Source organism: Leucoraja erinacea, chromosome 30 (genome assembly GCF_028641065.1).
Source record: "Leucoraja erinacea ecotype New England chromosome 30, Leri_hhj_1, whole genome shotgun sequence".
In the NCBI taxonomy this organism is placed as follows: domain Eukaryota; kingdom Metazoa; phylum Chordata; class Chondrichthyes; order Rajiformes; family Rajidae; genus Leucoraja; species Leucoraja erinaceus.
The window spans coordinates 8,757,942-8,775,278 of NC_073406.1; the positions used below are offsets into that span (position 1 = coordinate 8,757,942).

General features: G+C 45.4%; 1 protein-coding gene across 4 annotated transcripts in view; it reads left to right on the plus strand.

Moving 5' to 3' along the window:
• LOC129711611 (MORN repeat-containing protein 1-like) overlaps positions 1-17,337 on the plus strand; it is a 156,634-nt gene that overhangs the window by 108,587 nt on the left and 30,710 nt on the right. For all 4 annotated transcript variants that reach the window (XM_055659379.1, XM_055659376.1, XM_055659377.1 and 1 more), the window contains 2 exons: positions 11,201-11,331; positions 13,364-13,440. In XM_055659379.1, the coding sequence (XP_055515354.1) occupies positions 11,201-11,331; positions 13,364-13,440 (208 nt within the window). The remainder of the gene's footprint in view (positions 1-11,200; positions 11,332-13,363; positions 13,441-17,337) is intronic.

A 17,337-nucleotide genomic window follows, 5' to 3' on the forward strand; every position in this document is an offset into this window, starting at 1 on the left:
AAAGACGTACAGGTTTGTAGGTTAATTGGCTTCGGTAAAAATTTCAAATTGTCACTCGTGTGTAGCATAGTGTTAACGTGCAAGGATCGCTGGTCGGCGCGGTCTCTGTGGGTCGAAGGGCCTGTTTCCACGCTGTATTTCTAAACTAAACTAGTGTGTGTGTGTGTGTGTGTGTGTGTGTGTATATATATATATATATATATATATATATATATATATATATATTATATATATATATATATATTAACAGAAACAAACATAGAACGAAAGGCAAAATAGTGTATTAGTATTGGTTTATTATTGTCACCTGTATGGCGATATGGTGGCAAACTTTGTTTTGCATGCTTTCCAGGCTGATTACACCGTATGTGTGTACAGCAGGTAGTGTAAAAAGAGAAAGGAAAGATAACATAATGCAGAATATAATGTTACAGCCGAGAGAAGTGCAGATACAAAATGTGCAGATCAATTGTGAATCCCTCTGTAATGATGTTTTTGGGGGCATTGTGGTGAGGATTCCTGCCTAGTTCACCACCACAGACACGTGACTGTGGTGCCTGGCAGAACCAGACCACCGTGCCCCAGTTACATCCAGGCGAGAGAGCTTGCTGGACAGAATACAGGCAGCAACCAGGTACAGTGCCTCTGAGTAAAAGTCCACATTATGTGCAGAAGGGGCACGTTCTTCTTTCAGGCCAGTGATTCTGCACGCAGCAGAGAATCAGCAATAGTTCAGTTTTAGTTCAGTTTCGTTTGGAGATACAGAGCAGAAACAGGCCCTTTGGCCCACTGAGTCCGCACTGACCAGCGATCCCTACACACTAACACTATCCTAGACATACTAGGGACATTTTAACATTTTTGCCAAAGCTATTTAACCGACAAACCTGTACGTCTTTGGAGTGTGGGAGGAAACCGAAGATCTCGGAGAAAACCCACGCAGGTCACGAACTCCGTGCAGACAGCACCCATAGTCAGGATCAAACCCGGGTCTCTGGCACTGTAAGGCAGTAGCTCTACTACTGTGCCACGGCGCTGCCTTAATAGTGAGAGCTGTGTCACCCACAGCAGCTTTCTTCTGGACAATTTCATCCCCACCTCTCCCACGGATGCCCACTCCTTGTTTGACCTGTCCCTCACAGTGCCTGGTGCTTCCTTCATGTCCACTCGTTGTTTATCAACACTAGAGTGGGAGTCAACCTGCAGACAACCACAACTGTGATCGATGCAGCCACTTGGCACATGGCGGCAGCTTCATTCCTCTCCTCTGACGGACGGCCACTGGCCTGCAACATTAACTCTTTAACCCTCTCCCCACAGGGACTGGCTGACTGTACTGACGACCCACTATCCGAATCTTTCCAGTTTTCCAGCGTCAGCAGTGTTTTGCGCTTTCAGTTTCTCCTACCCTTTGCACCTGCAACCACTGAGCATTGCTGAGAACTTAAATTGAACCCATGTTGGTATGTGCAGGAAGGAACTGCAGATGCTGTTTTAAACCGAAGATAGACGCAAATGCTGGAGTAACTCAGCGGGACAGGCAGCATCTCTGGAGAGAAGGAATGGGTGATGTTTCGGGTCGCTGCAGGGATGCAAGTAACCCCAGCATTCCCTCTCTCTCCAGCCCTCCCCTACTTAGGTCACACCAGCTTCCCATTCTCACCGAGCAAACAGCTAACAATGGCCTGTTTCCTTGATCATCATTACGTTTTTTGCACATTTTTCATTGATTTGTTCCACATCTCTCTCCATCACCGTCTATATCTCTCGTTTCCCTTTCCCGACTCAGTCTGAAGAAGGGTCTCGACCCGAAACATCACCCATTCCTCCTCTCCACAGATACTGCCTGACCCGCTGAGTTACACCAGCATTTTGTGTCTACCTCTGCGTGCTACAGGAGTGAGACTCAGTAAATGTCCTCTTCACCTTCAGCCACTGGATTACTTTCATTTTCCAGCCCTCACCTTAAAATTCCTTATTGCGACAAAACTGTCCAGTTAAAGAGATGGGAAATATGACAGGAGTATGGATTAGGCCATAAACAATCTCTAACTATTTATGTCCTATTATTAGGCACCACATCTGTGAATTTTATGGTAATTGTCACACTGTACTCACCAGCCAGCGACTTGCTGATGATTTAATGCCATTTTCAGATACCCTATTCAGCTTATCAGCTTGTAATAATTGAGAGGGTAGTAAAAGTATAATTAATTGACATTTTGCTCCTGGAGAGGTCAGTTCTCTTGTCCTCATCCCCGCTGTTCTGAGTCGTGTCCTCTTACCTGTCTGAGGGGAGGCGGTTGTCTGACCTTGGGCGGCAGCTTTAGCTATGAGTGTGTTAATTAAAAGAGACACATGGGGAGTTGCTCGCTGCAGCTTCACTCTGTGACCTAGGCTTTAACTTTATACTACAAAGAAGGAAGAAATCTGCATTATTCACTTGATCAGTGCGATGCGCTGTGCATTTCATTAACCCTGGGTCAGAGCAGAATTTCTGTCAGCCGAATACAGATTGTCACCAGCACAATAGAGAGGAGGAAAACAAAATATTTCTCTTTCCCTCTGTTCAATGTCTTGCAAACAGGTTACGATGATAAACATTGGATGCTTCACTTGGTTGCACTAATCATATCTGGAGAGGGCAGCAGAGTTAAATACTGGTGCATTGATTCCATTCGTATTTCCCATCACATTTATAGCCGTGATTGATCAGGGTTGTTGTAAGTTATACATGGTCTCGTTTTACAGACATCATCAAGAGTAGCTGAATATTTGTGGATTTCAGTTGTCCATAGGTCAGTGTCTGGCGTTCTGGGCGCAGGTTAACTGTAGAAGCTTCATGGGAGGCATGTGGGAACTGCAGGTGCTGGTTTACCAAAAATACACAAAGTGCTGGAGTAACTCAGCGGGCCAGGCAGCATCTCTGGAGAACATGACGCTTCGGGTCTATACCTTCTTCAGTCTCGAGTTAGATCTACTTATACATTGCTGAATCATGGGCAAGGATGGCGTTCCAGGTCGGAGTCCTTCTTCTTGTGTATGATGCATGGATCCCTCTACATGTGTGAATCTGTGGGCCAAGGATGGTGCAGGCCACTTGTGGAGTGAGAGGCCTTCACAATAAATATGAGGAATGCCCCAGCAACACTGAGCAGTCCAAGGCTATCATGAATGGAGCGTGGATCCCTCTACATGTAGGTCACCTTAGGGAGACGGGCCAGAATGAAACATCACCAATTCCATTTCTCCAGGGAACCTGCCTGACCCACTGAGTTACTCCAGCAATTTTTGTCTATCTTCGGTTTAAGCCAGCTTCTGCAGTTCCTTCCGTCACATGTAGGTCCCGCTTCCGTTTTCTGTTCACCACTTGATCCCCCACCCCCAATCTCTTTTGGGCCCCCTCATCGACTGGCCGAAGTCTGATGACAAAACCGTCTGATGTCCATCAGCACTATTCTCTGTGGTCTGTTCTATTGTGCACAACACATTGGCCCCATATATCACCAGTTTAATAAACCTTCCACAGACCACTCACTATTATTGGACACGGTTCCATTGGGAGCAGCAGTCGTTTGGTACCTCTCCCATTATACAGTTTTGGACAATCTGAGTGAGCTATTCTGCTAACGCATGCGTTTTTTTTATGCTCTTTCCAGCTGGTTATTCCATTGCAGTCAGGAACTGGTAGTCCCTTCTCTCCTGCCTTAATTAACCCTACTGCTGCTCCCTTTGAGATTAGGAAATCAGCAAAGGCCAGAAATTAAATCCAGGATCATCTACTCTATACGAGATTGTTCCATATTAGATTCACTTCCCCCGTGAGCTACCATTGAGATTAGCTTCCTCCTTGCAAGCCCACAGGACCCTCTGAATGACACGGTTACACCACGCATAGATGATGGGTTCTGAGGCCAGACTCCAAACGTTAAGAAGATTTTAAAAAGTAATCGCACAATCCTACACTCAATGCACTGAGTGGACATTAAAGAACGCAGAAGGCTCCGGGGATGTTTACAGTTTAGTTTATTGTCACCTGCACTGTGGTACAATGAAAAGCTTTTGTTGCGTGCTGTCCAGTCAGCAGAAAACAATAGATGATTACAATTGAGCCATTGACAGTGTACAGATACATGATAAGGAAAGAACGTTTAGTGCAAAGTAAAGCCAGCAAAGTCTGATCAAGGATAGTCCGAGGTAGGCAAAATTGCTGGAGGAACTCTGCAGGTGAGGCAGCATCTATGGAGAGAAGGAATAGGCGACATTTCGCGTCGAGATCCGTCTGACGAAGACCAGAAACGCTACCGATTCCTTTTCTCCATAGATGCTGCCTCACCCGCTGAGTTACTCCAGCATTTTTGTCTACCTTCGATTTTTCTAGCATCTGCAGTTCTTTCTTAAAGGATAGTCTGAGGGTCACCAATGAGGTAGATAGTAGTTCAGCACTGCTCACTGGTTGAGGTAAGATGATTCTACCCCACAGCGGCGGAAGGCTCCGACACGAAGGGGGGACCTGGCGGGGCGCCCCAAAAACAAAGGGGGGACCCGGTGAGTGGCCGCTGAGAACATAGGGGAAGATAAGTGTTTGATGAACCTTTTGTAGCTTTGTTTGCGCCTGAAACGTGGAGACTTTGTGTACTGCCTAGGTGAGGTCTGCTGTATGATTTTACCGGATACTATACGAATACAAAGAATATATCTAAGTACATGTGACAATGAACTATCATTGAATCATTGGTGATGGTAGCAATTTATTCTGTTCAGTAGTAGCACGATAGTCTTACCAGAGAGACCTGTGTGTCTCTTCTGATGACATTTATTGAAGGCAGTTCAGAAATGAGTTGTAGATTCAACATGGTCCCCACTTGATTCCCCAGTCTGCATTGAGTTACCTGAATTATAAAATCTTGGCTCACTAGTCCTTTTGTCCCCGGCTGTGGACTCAATCCCATCTAATTTATACTAACACTTCCAATGATAGCAGCATCCAGCTTTAGTGCCTTTGAATGCAACTTTAAACCGTGTTCCCTTGGGTCTTTAGTTTAGTTTAGAGACACGGCGCGGAAAACAGGCCCTTCAGCCCTGACCAACGATCCCCACACATTAACACTTCCCTACACACACACACACCAAGGACAATTTTCCATTTTACTCCAAGCCAATTTACCTACAAACCTAAGGTACACAAAAATGCTGGAGAAACTCAGAGAAACGTTACGGGCCGAAACCCTTGAAGGAAATAGGCAACGTTTCGGGCCGAAACCCTTCAAGGGTTTCAACCCAAAACGCTGCCTATTTCCTTCGCTCCAAAGATGCTGCTGCACCCGCTGAGTTTCTCCAGCATTTTTGTGTACCTTCGATTTTCCAGCATCTGCAGTTCCTTCTTAAACACTTTACCTACAAACCTATGCCTTTGGAGTGTGGCAGGAAAACTAAGATCGAGGAGAAAACCCACACCGGTCAGGGGGAGAACGTACAAAATCTGTTCAGGCAAGCACCCGTAGTTAGGATCGAACCCGAGTCTCTGGCGCTGTAAGGCAGTAGCTCTACTGCAATGCCTCCTTGCCGCCCTTAGTAGTTGCATAGGTGTAGCATCCTGTGCCATTACTTCAAGTACAAAGCAAAGTGATTCATTTCAGTTTCCAGGCCAGCAGTTATCCCACAAGCAGATACAAGTACACCATTGATTTTCCGGCACCCTTGGTTCTAGAGCCTAACCAGATTATCCATTTTGTTGAACCAAAGGAGGTCATATAATAATAATTAAACAATACACCTCTGACCCACTAATTATACCCCTCCGGTGTCTCTAAAGCACCAAGGACTGCTAGAAACTTAAGTAAAGAATTAACAATTAACAAACAGTAAACAATTAACGTCTTCAAGACGGAGGCACACATCCCAAAAGCTCTCGACATTTTGTCCGGAATTGAAGGAGATGCCGGACCATCAGTTGCCGGATAATCGGTGGTGTTCCTGTATTTCATCTTTATCGCAATGTTGGTGATATGAAGCTGGTTGTTACGGCAGTGACTGCAAGCCAGAGTACTGCATTAGGTTGCACAGACCGTTTAAGTCATCCTGAGGTCACGAAAAGACCAAGCAAATGCAGATTCCTCTCAGCTGCATTCCTCGCTGCTGATTGCTGGTGACCCTGTGTCTGTGGACTGTGCTCCGTGTGTGTAGCCAGTGAACGGCATTAACTGTGCCGTGCTGAAGGTCCAGACTGCGAAGCCATCAACCCGGCTGAACAGCCCAGAGATACCTCCAGGACAGCCGTGCTATTTACATTCAGCTACTAAAACTGAAATGCTAAAATAACAAATAAAAAAGTTCTGGAAGATTTTAGTCAGTAAAATGAATACAATTCGACACTGTTTGCAATTCAGGGAAATCCAATACAAACGGCATTGAATGCAGATTATCTGTTGAGCCCCACCTAGAGGCCAGCCTTGGCTTGCTCATTTTTTATCATCTATCAGTTTATCTTGGCAGTGTTGCCCACTCATGCACCAGTGGGACTATCTCTCCACTACATCTATAGATCGCTCCAGCATGCAGAAATGTACTGTCTGGGATGTACCAACAGCAACCAAACAGTGAGTTCACCAGTGTTGCCATCTCTGGCTATTGTGGAAAACTGTGCCTTCACACTCCATTTTCAGCCTTGGCCCAATGTTTTGTTCACCTTGGGACTAGCCTTTTGCCTTGGACGAGAATGATTCCTCTCAGCCCTATTTGTCATGAATGGGTGGATTGTATGGATGAGGCTGGGGAAACTCAGCGGGTGCAGCAGCATCTATGGAGCAAAGGAAATAGGCAACGTTTCAGGCCTAATAAACGTTGCCTATTTCCTTCGCTCCATAGATGCTGCTGCACCCGCTGAGTTTCCCCAGCTTTTTGGTGTGTACCTTCGATTTTCCAGCATCTGCAGTTCCTTCTTGAACACGTGTGGATGAGGCTCCTCCTTTTAATGAAATTATTCATTAAAAGCCAGGTGCAATGAACAGAATATTACAGCATGTGAACAAGTCCTCGCTGAACATGATGCCAAGACTAACTCTTATTTGTCCGCACATAGTCCATATCCCTCCCCCCCCCCCCCCCCCCCCACTTGATGTGCTGCAAGGCAGGCTGATGAGAAACCCATTCCTTTGCCGTCAATTCTTCCCAGACTGGTCTTGTATAAGATTGTCCCTCGCAGCTGACAAACCGTGACTGAAGCCAGCGCAGTTAATGCTGGAAGGAAGAGGGGTGAAGGAACAGCTGACACTCAGCAACAAGAGCCTCGGAGCAGAGCAGAAGAAGTCATCCCATTACTCTGGGTCAGAGTCCAACCCAAGCCCTCGAGGTGGCAATCTGCTTCACCACTGTGCAACCCTGTGCCCTTCATACTTCACAAACTCTGAGGAATTTTTCTTTAAAGAAGAATTTAGGATGAGCACCAGTTCTGATTATTAGCGACAATAACCTGATTTAGTAAGCTCTGCCCTTTTTAAAAACCAGCCAGTCTCCAGTGGTCCTACGTCAAACTTATTCAGGAGCGAGAGGGAGAAGGCATTTTCAGCATGAGATGATCAGATAAACAGATTCCGTTGTCTGTGGACATAAAACAAAATCAGACTAGGCGTTTATTTTATTGAGAAAAATATATAGTTGGATGCACAGTATTTGAGGAAGATGCGTACTGGTCAACGATATATTCAATAAAGACAACCATTTTATCCCACATTCTGTTGAGCAACCTTACTTGGGTACTATGCCAAGTACTCTTTCGCTGAGAGACATTAGGACTCAGAGTTACAAGACCCTAGTTTGGATGGTAGGAGATGTTACCACTGTACACTAAGGCTTGGACAACCACTGCCGAACTATCTCAACAGAAAATTGCTTTAATCCAAGTGTCGGTTGAACACTAGGTTTATCCCTACCACAGCTTCAGAGACTACCAACACTGACTTTGTACGCTCAGATACAACAATTGATTACTAGTTTGTGGAAACTTTATAGAAACATAGTAAATAGGTGCAGGAGTAGGCCATTCGGCCCTTCGAGCCTGCACCGCCATTCAATATGATCATGGCTGATCATCCAACTCAGTATCCTGTACCTGCCTTCTCTCCATACCCCCTGATCCCTTTAGCCACAAGGGCCACATCTAACTCCCTCTTAAATATAGCCAATGAACTGGCCTCTGTGGCAGAGAATTCCAGAGATTCACCACTCTGTGTGAAAATGTTGATCTCATCTTGGTCCTAAAAGATTTCCCCCTTATCCTTAAACTGTGACCCCTTGTCCTGGATGCTGCCATTGAAGGAAGGACAGGAGGGGGGAAAGTCCAGGAGAAGAAGAACATGTGTGCTGTGGGAAAACGTGCAAACACGTAATGCTTAGCATCCGGAATAACACTAATTGCAACAAAGGTGACCACCTTTCACCAAAAATGCAACCGCTCATTTGTCCAGATCACATTTGAAAAACCTTTACTAATATATATGACATTTGTGGTAAGCAAAGCAAAGGGCAGCTCGGAGCACGTCTCATGCATCGCATCCACTGACCTATTACCCAGTGAAAATGGCCTCCAGATTGAAGCAAACACCGAGTTTCTGATTGTATTCCAGGCCTTTTAAATAAATGAAGATAGAAGCTGGGGCAAAGGGGAAAGCTGTTGTAAGCAGAGACTCCAGCGCTTTCCAGTACAGGGTTACCACCAAACCTACCGCAGATGATTCTCTCATCCTTGGCATTTGCTGCTAAGCCCCTCGTTTGCTCTGAGGAGTTAATTGTGTGTATGTTTTTTTTTTAAATCTTAAAGAAATAAAAATCTGAACAGATGGGAAAGGATTAGGTGATTGACTCTGAGTGTCAGACAGCATGGAAGTGAGCTGTTTGCTAACATAAACAGATTTATCTCTCTGTACTTCTGGCACGATCAATGGTTTCCACTGTGTTTGGCATCGTGACTTAAGTCAGTGAATATCATGGTGATGCTGCCGCTGAGGAAGCAGAAGTGCACTGGTATTACTACCCACCGGGCATTATGCACACTCCCATGCCGCGTTATCTCAGCAAAGTCCATGGAACAATATTTCCTCGATTCCTCTTTGTGGTGGGGTGAATAACGCAGAGGATGGCAAGAATACCCTGGGTCTTTACCTCAGTGAGAGAAAGCTGGCAGATAAGCCCACAACACTCTTGCGTTAGCCAAGAAAAGAGTAGTCGGTCCTGCCGGTAGATCAGAACCAAGGACCATTAATATCAGATGATCACCTACCTGTATGTAAGAGAGTTCAGGAGATACATGTTAACTCACAGTGAGCAATAAACTGGAAGCCTGAACGTAGTTGAGCTACTTGACATAGCTTCTTTCCACAGGAAGCTGGAAAAGTTTGTTCATTCTAATAAGTTGCAATGAAGAAAGCCAGGCCGAGGTTTGTTGGAAGCAGACATTCAACTTGAAACCAGATGAGTTGAATATACGTTTCCATGCTACAAATGCACAGTAGGAGTGCATGAGTGGAGCAGGGGGATCAAGGAGTTTAGGTACATAGTTCCTTGAAACTGGCGTCACAGCTGGCTAGAGTGGTCAAGAAGGCTTATGGTACTTTGGCCTTCATCAGTCAGGGTATTGAGTATAGAGGTTGGGATGTTATGTTGCAGTTGTACAAGACGTCGGTGAGGCTGCATTTGGAGTATTGTGTTCATGTCTTGGTCACCTTGGCCTAGGAAGGATGTTGTTAAGCTGGAAAGAGTGCAGAGAAGGTTTACGAGGATGTTGCCAGGACTTGTGGGCATGAGCTATTGGGAGAGGTTGGGCAGGCTAGGACTTTTTTCCTTGGAGCGCAGGAAGATGAGGGGTGATCATATAGAGGTGTATAAGATCATGAGGGGAATAGATAGTGAAGGCACAGCCTTTTACCCAGAGTAGGGAAATCAAGGACCAGAGGACATAGGTTTAAGGTGAGAGGGGAAAGATTTAATAGGAACCTGAGGGGCAACTTTTTCACTCAGAGGGGGAGGGTATATGGATTGAGCTACTAGAGGAGGTAGTTGAAGCAGGTACTCTATCAGCAATTAAAAGACATCTGGACAGGTACATGGATAGGAAAGGTTTTGGAGGATATGGGCCAAACGCTGGCAGGTGGGGGTAGTGTAGATAGGGCATCTTGGTCGGCTTGGGCATGCTGAGCCGAGGGCCTGCTTCCGTGCTCTATGACTATGATGCAAACAAATAGATTTCAAAGCGAGGTCCAACTGCATGGAGCACGGATAACCGCAGAGGACTTATTTCAAGAATTGTAGGCAGTCGTTAGTTGGAAAAAACATCAAAAGTTAGACAGGTTTTTCCAAAAAAGTCACTGGGGAATATTTTATTTCGGTATCCGAAACGTCACCTATCCATATGATGCTGCCTGACCCGCTGAGTAACTCTGACAATTTGTGTCTTTTTTTTGTTCAGTTCTTTGTTTCTATCTTTATCTCCACCTTTGTCAGTCTTTAAATCCTGCCTCACTGGCCTAGATATTGGTCATGCTGTATGTTCCAGCATCATTTTATGTTACTCTGAGTCAAACTTTGACGGATGACATTCTATGAAGCAACTTGTAACTTTTTACTATGTTAAGGGCACTGTATAAACACAGGTTGGGTAACTGAGTAGGAAGGAACTGTGGATGCTGGTTTATACCAAAGATTCTGGAGTAACTCAGCGGGACTGGCAGCATCTCTGGAGAAAAAGAATAGGTGACATTTTGGGTCTGAAGAATATGTAACCTCTTCTTTTTTTTCCAGAGATGTTGCCTGACCCGACGAGTTACTCCGGCATTGTGTGCCTAGCTCAGGCTGAGTTGGGTCACTGGGCATTGGTGCACATGATAGGTGTAAAGCCACATCAAAATGTCAGATTGAGCTCGATAGGGTGGGCTGTCAGATGTGGGTTGCTCATAGACTTAGACTTAGATCCTTTATCATGCTGGGACAACAGCAGTCAGTGTGAATGCCTGGACTCTTGTTGTTACATAGAAACATAGAAAAATAGGTGACGTAGTAGGCTAATCGACCCATTGAGCCAGCACCGCCATTCAATATTATCATGGCTGACCATCTAAAATCAGTTCCCCGTTCTTCTTTTTTCTCCATATCCCTTGATTTCTTCAGCCCTAAGAGCTAAATCTAACTCTCTCTTTCTGTTCCGTAGGAGAGGAAGACTCCGTTCCCGTTCTGGTCATCCAGAGAGCAGAGAGAGGTTACGCGGCATTTCGGAACATTGAACTTGCTCTTCCCTCACACTGTTATCGTCCTTTCATGATTCTGGATGAACTGGAGAAGGTAAAAGCTTCAAAACAAAACGATTCTCTAAGCTCAATACAAGGAGTCTTTGGAGTGAGTCTTTGGAGTGAGGCAATGAAGCAACCCATTTGACTTCTTGCGTTTGAGTTCAGGTTATTGTCATGTGTATTGAGGTACAGTGAAAAGCCTTTGTCGTGTGTTATCCAGTTGGCGAAAAGACAATACATGATTACAATCCAACCATCCACTGTGTACAGATACACGATAAAGGAAATAATGTGAATAACATTAATGCAAGATAAAGTCCGATCAAAGATAGTCCGAGGGTCACCAATGAGGTAGATAGTAGCTCAGGACTGCTCTCTAAGTTGTTGGTAGGATGGTTCAGTTGCCTGATCACAATGGGGAAGAAATTGTCCCTGAATCTGGAGGTGTGCATTTTCACATTTCTCTACCTTTTGCCTGATGGGAGAGGGGAGAAGAGGGAGTGACCGGGGTGCGACTCGTCCTTGATTATGCTGCTGGCCTTTCCGAGGCAGCGTGACGTTTGATCACCGTGCCTGGGGATGCTGATTGACTGATAGAGGCACAGTCTTGCACGGTTGCGTTAGGACGGGCTGGGAGGTAACTTGACACAAAGAGAAAAAGCATATTTTATAAATGTTTCCCTCCTCCCCTCGCCAACCACTTTCTGAGCCTGTGAGATACTTGGGCCCACCAGCACGTACAGAAAGCTTCAGAGCTTTTCTTGGAGAGCTTACCACAGAGGGGGCACTCCCTCACCGCTAATCTTTCCTGCCTCACTGGGTGAGACTTAGTTAAATTTAAGAGGATTAATTCATTCAATTTTGCATTTTCAAGATTCCTCGCTGGCTCTGCTGTGCGGATCCCACCACACGACCCATCCCAGCTGGGCTGATGCTGGTGCCTCTTGCTGACAACATCTCCATCAAGCAGTCACCTCACAGTGTGGCATTTGTTGGGGGTTCTGCACTCCATGCACCAGAAGCATGCGGTCTGGCGTGGCTGTACTTCTAACGACTATTGAGATTCACTGTCCCCGTTGATTCTGAAGTTCTCACTGAATCATTAAATAGGGAAGCGCAGTATGGTGATAAAAGTAAGACTTGAAAGACATGCATTTATCCAGAGCTTTTTAAGACCACGGGATGTCTCCAAGCACTTTACAGCTCATGAAATACTGTTTGAGATGTCCTCAGTGTTGTAGTGTAGATAGACCCGGCAGTCAATTTACATACTGCAAGATCCCATAACTACATTATGATGGTCAGGTGATTCATCTAACTATATGTAGTGCAAGAAATATGTATGAAGGAACTGCAGATACTGGTTTAAACCGAAGATGGACACAAAAAGCTGGAGTAACTCAGCGGGTCAGGCAATAGCTCTGGAGAGAAGGAATGGATGACATTTCGGGTCACTTGTTGTTACATGGAAACATAGAAAAACAAGTGACGTAGTAGGCTATTCGGCCCTTCGAGCCAGCACCATTCAATATGATCATGGCTGACTTCTATTTATTCTATTTTTAAAGCATCCGTAATGTAACAAAATTCTCCTTATGTGCTTCACAAGAATTACACAAAACACAATTTGACATGAAGTCTCGTTACGGACATTGGGCTGAGGTCCCAGAAGCTTGGTCAAAGAGATAGGGCTGGAGGAGCTCTTTACAGGGCAAGTCTGAGACATTTAGGGCAGGAATCCTAGGCCCCTGGCAACTGGGAAATTGACTTACCAACCTGCATGTCTTTGGAGTGTGAGAGGAAACCGGAGCACCCAGAGAAAACCCACAAGGTCACAGGGAGAATGTACAAACTCTGTACAGACAACACCGAGAGGTCAGGATGGAACCCGGGTCTCTAGCGCTGAAAGGCAGTGACTCTACCGCTGCACCACCATGCCACTGCATGGATAACCAAATTGGCAAAGGGCAATTTGCTGCAGTAACGGGGATGGAGTGAGAGCACAGACCATGACATGACTTAAACTGGATGTGTATTGTACACCCTGCTGTAAAAATAACTGTGTTGTTTCTTCTCAAACGCAGAAAGCAAGCAAGAAATCCACCAGCAAAACGCTGAGTGAGAAAGGGACAGAGTCACAAGAGAAGATAACTGAGAGCAGGTGGGTATGAGTTGCAGTGTATCGGTACAAGTACCACTGTGTAACGTTCAGTACAATGAACCGTCTCTGCGGAGTGGCTGCAAGCATTTGTTAGATCATTTTGCTCAGACTCCACGGATGAGGTTGCTGCAGTAACAAGCTGCTGGTCTGGGAGCAAGGACCGCCAGGCTGCTGAGGTGACAATATCTTGATGGGCCACTTTCATGCAGTCGATTACAGATGCTCACAGAGACCTTTAAGTGTAGTGCCCCACAGAGCACTAACATCATAAAAATAATTGCACATCTCAGAGTAGTTAACAAAAATAATTCTGAAAGGTCACGGTAAATGCTAGAAGTACGCAGGAGGTTTGCAAGCAGCTGTAAAGATAAGTAATGGGTTAAAGCTTTGGCAACGGCTGCTATCTAACGCCTCCTTTATGCCATCTCAGTGGCACATTAATCTGTCACAGCCAGTAGGCGCAACAGGTAAACTTGTTGGGATTGCTCGGCTCAGAGTCCAGTATGGTGTGGTATGGTCCTTTATTTGTCACATGTACCAAAGTACAGTGACATTCATTTTTGTATACAGTTCAGTACAAGTATCTCTATACATAAGCACTTCGATGCATATTAGACAATCATCTTAGATACAATACAAGTGTGTAGCAGCAGTACACTGAGACAGTATACAGAGTCGCCAGTTTGGCGCCATTTTCAAGTCCCAGTTGTTGTAAGTGCAAGGATCTTGATCTGACCATGAAGGTCTGTTGTCCTGGATTCCGGGATTCTGTTTGGTTCGTACTGGGTTCCCAGTCTCCACTTACAGGTAAGGATGGTTCAGGATTAGGCTTATTATTGTCATGTATTACTGAGGTACAGTGAAAAGCTTTGTTTTGCATGCCATCCAGTCAAATCATATATTACAATCAATGCAATTTAATACAATCGAGCCAACCTCAAGTACAATAGGTAGAGCAAAGGAAAAGAGTGCAGAATAGAGTGTTCAACGCTGTTCCATAGCCAGTTGTTGAGACAGAGTTGTACAGGCCCTTCGGCCAACCCAGCCATGCTGACCAAGATGCCCCACTAAGGTAGTCTCATCTGCACACATTTGACTCGTATCCCTCTAAACCTTCCCAGCCTTCCACCTATCCAAGTATCTACTGTGCAAGTCCAGCAATACCTGTAATAAGAAAACTAATTGCAACTGATGAAACCTACAGATTCATCTTCGGAGAGGGAATGGTTAGCACAATAAATTTTCTCTTCACGTCTGTCTCCAAACTAGCTCACCATGACTCTATATATCGGTCAGGTGCAGGCAAATGAGACTAGCTTAGATGGGGCATCTTGGTCGGCGTGGATGAGTTGGGCCAGTTTCGGTGCTCTGTCACTCTGTGACTCTAAGGTGGGAGCAAAGTCACTGCTGGCCACAGACGTCCAAAACTAATTGGATGGGGATGGCGGATGGGGAGTGTTCATTGAGGAATCACCAACACGTGAGGCTCTCAGGTTCTTTGGCCGGATGAAGCGTTCATTACTTGTCCTGACACTGGGAGCTTGGGACTATACTATTAGGAAATATGTACGATCAGTTACACTGTTAGTCAACAATGTGAATATCAGTTTAGTAATGTAAATGTCGTAATGTAAAAATGATGAACTGGCCGCCACATCTGTCTGTCTTTGGGCAATTAGATCACTGATCCTCTCCTTATTAAGATACTTTTAAAAGGTACCTATTTGGCCATGCCTTACTTACATGATCTGTGGATTATTGTGACTGGGTGGTCAGTGGTGGTGTGGGCTCAGTGGGCTGAAGGGCCTGATTCTGTGCTGTATGATTCTGTGACAATATTGTTGTTTCAATTAGTTTGTAGTTTAGTTTAGAGATACATTGCGGAAATAGGCCCTTCGGCCCACTGAATCCGCACCAACCAGCGATCCCCGCACATTAACACTATCCCACACACCCTAGGAACAATTTATATTCATACCAAGCCAATTAACCTACAAACTTGTACATGTTTGGAGTGTGGGAGGACACCGGAGATCCCGAAGAAAACCCCTCGCAGTCACAGGGAGAACATACAACCTTCGTACAGACGGCACCCGTAGTCAGTATGGAACCTGGGACACTTGAGTTGTGAGGCAGCAACTCTACTGCTGTGCCATCGTGCCACCCTACTGTGCCAATCTACTGTGCCTCTACAAAATGACATCATATATTTACCCAAAGCTTTGGGCTCAACGGACTGTACCCCAGCTTATGGAAGTACCGTTCAGAAGCCTGATAACAGAGGAGAAGGGACTGTTCCTGAGCCTGGTAGTGTGTGCTTTGAAGCTGACATTCCTTCTGCCGTACAGGAGCAGGAAGAAGAAGGAATGACAGTGGTGGGACATCTTTGATTGTGTTGATGGGAAGTCTGGTCTGTGTGATGGACTGAGCTACATCCACAACTCTTTGCAGAGTTGTTCCCAAAAGAATCTGAGATGCAACCAAACTGCACTAGATTGGTGTATCCATGTAAATGGACACCAGCACACTGCATTTATCAATGTGGACATGCATTGAAACACACATGTACATGCACACGCACACGCACAGGCAAATTAATTCCAACAATGGCCGGTATTTAATGTGGCACTTCCACATAGACATGAACTCTGTAGTATTGCACTCATATGTCTTGTCCTCATGAATGGACCCGGTTAATGACTGCAGAGCTTGATTCTGGGAGCTGCAACAAAAAGAAGGGGAGAAAAATAGCAAACTTATGGCAATGCAACAGCAGCAAAGGTTAAATAAGCTAAACGCTTCACAGATTTCCGTGTGCAGCCTCCAAACTGGTTGGGGAAAATGCTGGCTGCTCTGATTTCCCACCCCACACAGCGGAGCCACAAACGTATTCTGCAGTGGATTTGTTGCAGTTGCTTGGAGCTGGGAAGCATGTTGTGGCAACAGTGCACTTAGCACCTTGTGTAGCAATGCTTGGCTGGCAGACGGGCTGCAGCAGGTGACTCTGTGACACCGGCTGGTTTCACAGCAGAAACAACTAGCACAGCTCTGGGACACAACTGTACTAAATGCAAACAAATGGGGCCCAAGAAACCCTGAGGTAGTATAAAGCTAACACTAAATTCTAGAGATTTTATTACTAGTATATAAACAGACCTGATGAATTTCATTGCTCATGGTGATTGAGTAAATAATCGGTACTCTATAAAATCCAGTTAGTGCTGTTTATGTATTTTCTTCTACGAAGGATTTAAGGTCCAGTGTTTCTCAATGTGCCTCAGTGTGTTGCTTGCAACAGTAAAAGAATCAGTCAACGATTAGTGGGACAAATTAAATCCACCAGTCGTCATTTGCACGGTATTTTTTTGATATCATTTTCAAAGAAATTGCTTTGTATTGTCTCCATTCATGCCACACCCATCTCTCCACCCAACCCACAAAGCAATCCGTACAGATTAATGTTGAGCAAGGAAAGCTGAACTCTAGTACCTTTCCTGAGCATTCAGTGTTGTGCAGAGTCTATCATTAGGCTGCACCCTTATGGAAGGGGCGGTGATGAACTAGCACAGTGGCTCAGCCTCAGCACATTGACTTACAAAAGCAAAGCTTATCAATGGACTCCTTCTCATTGTGCTCAGGCATTTCGCTGGGAGGTGTCAGGAGTGCACACCAAGCTCTACTCCACAGTAAGGAAGCGAATATCAGGAAGTTAAACCTTCTCGTAGTACATGTGAAACTGGCCAAGTCTCCAAGGGTGAATGGTAGCGCAATTGTAAAAGTGACGAGCTACCGAAGTCTGGCACAGCGTAGGGATGAAGAAGGGACTTGACCCATTCCTTTTCTGCACAGATGCTGCCTGACCCGCTGAGTTACTCCAGCACTTTGTGTCCATCTTCA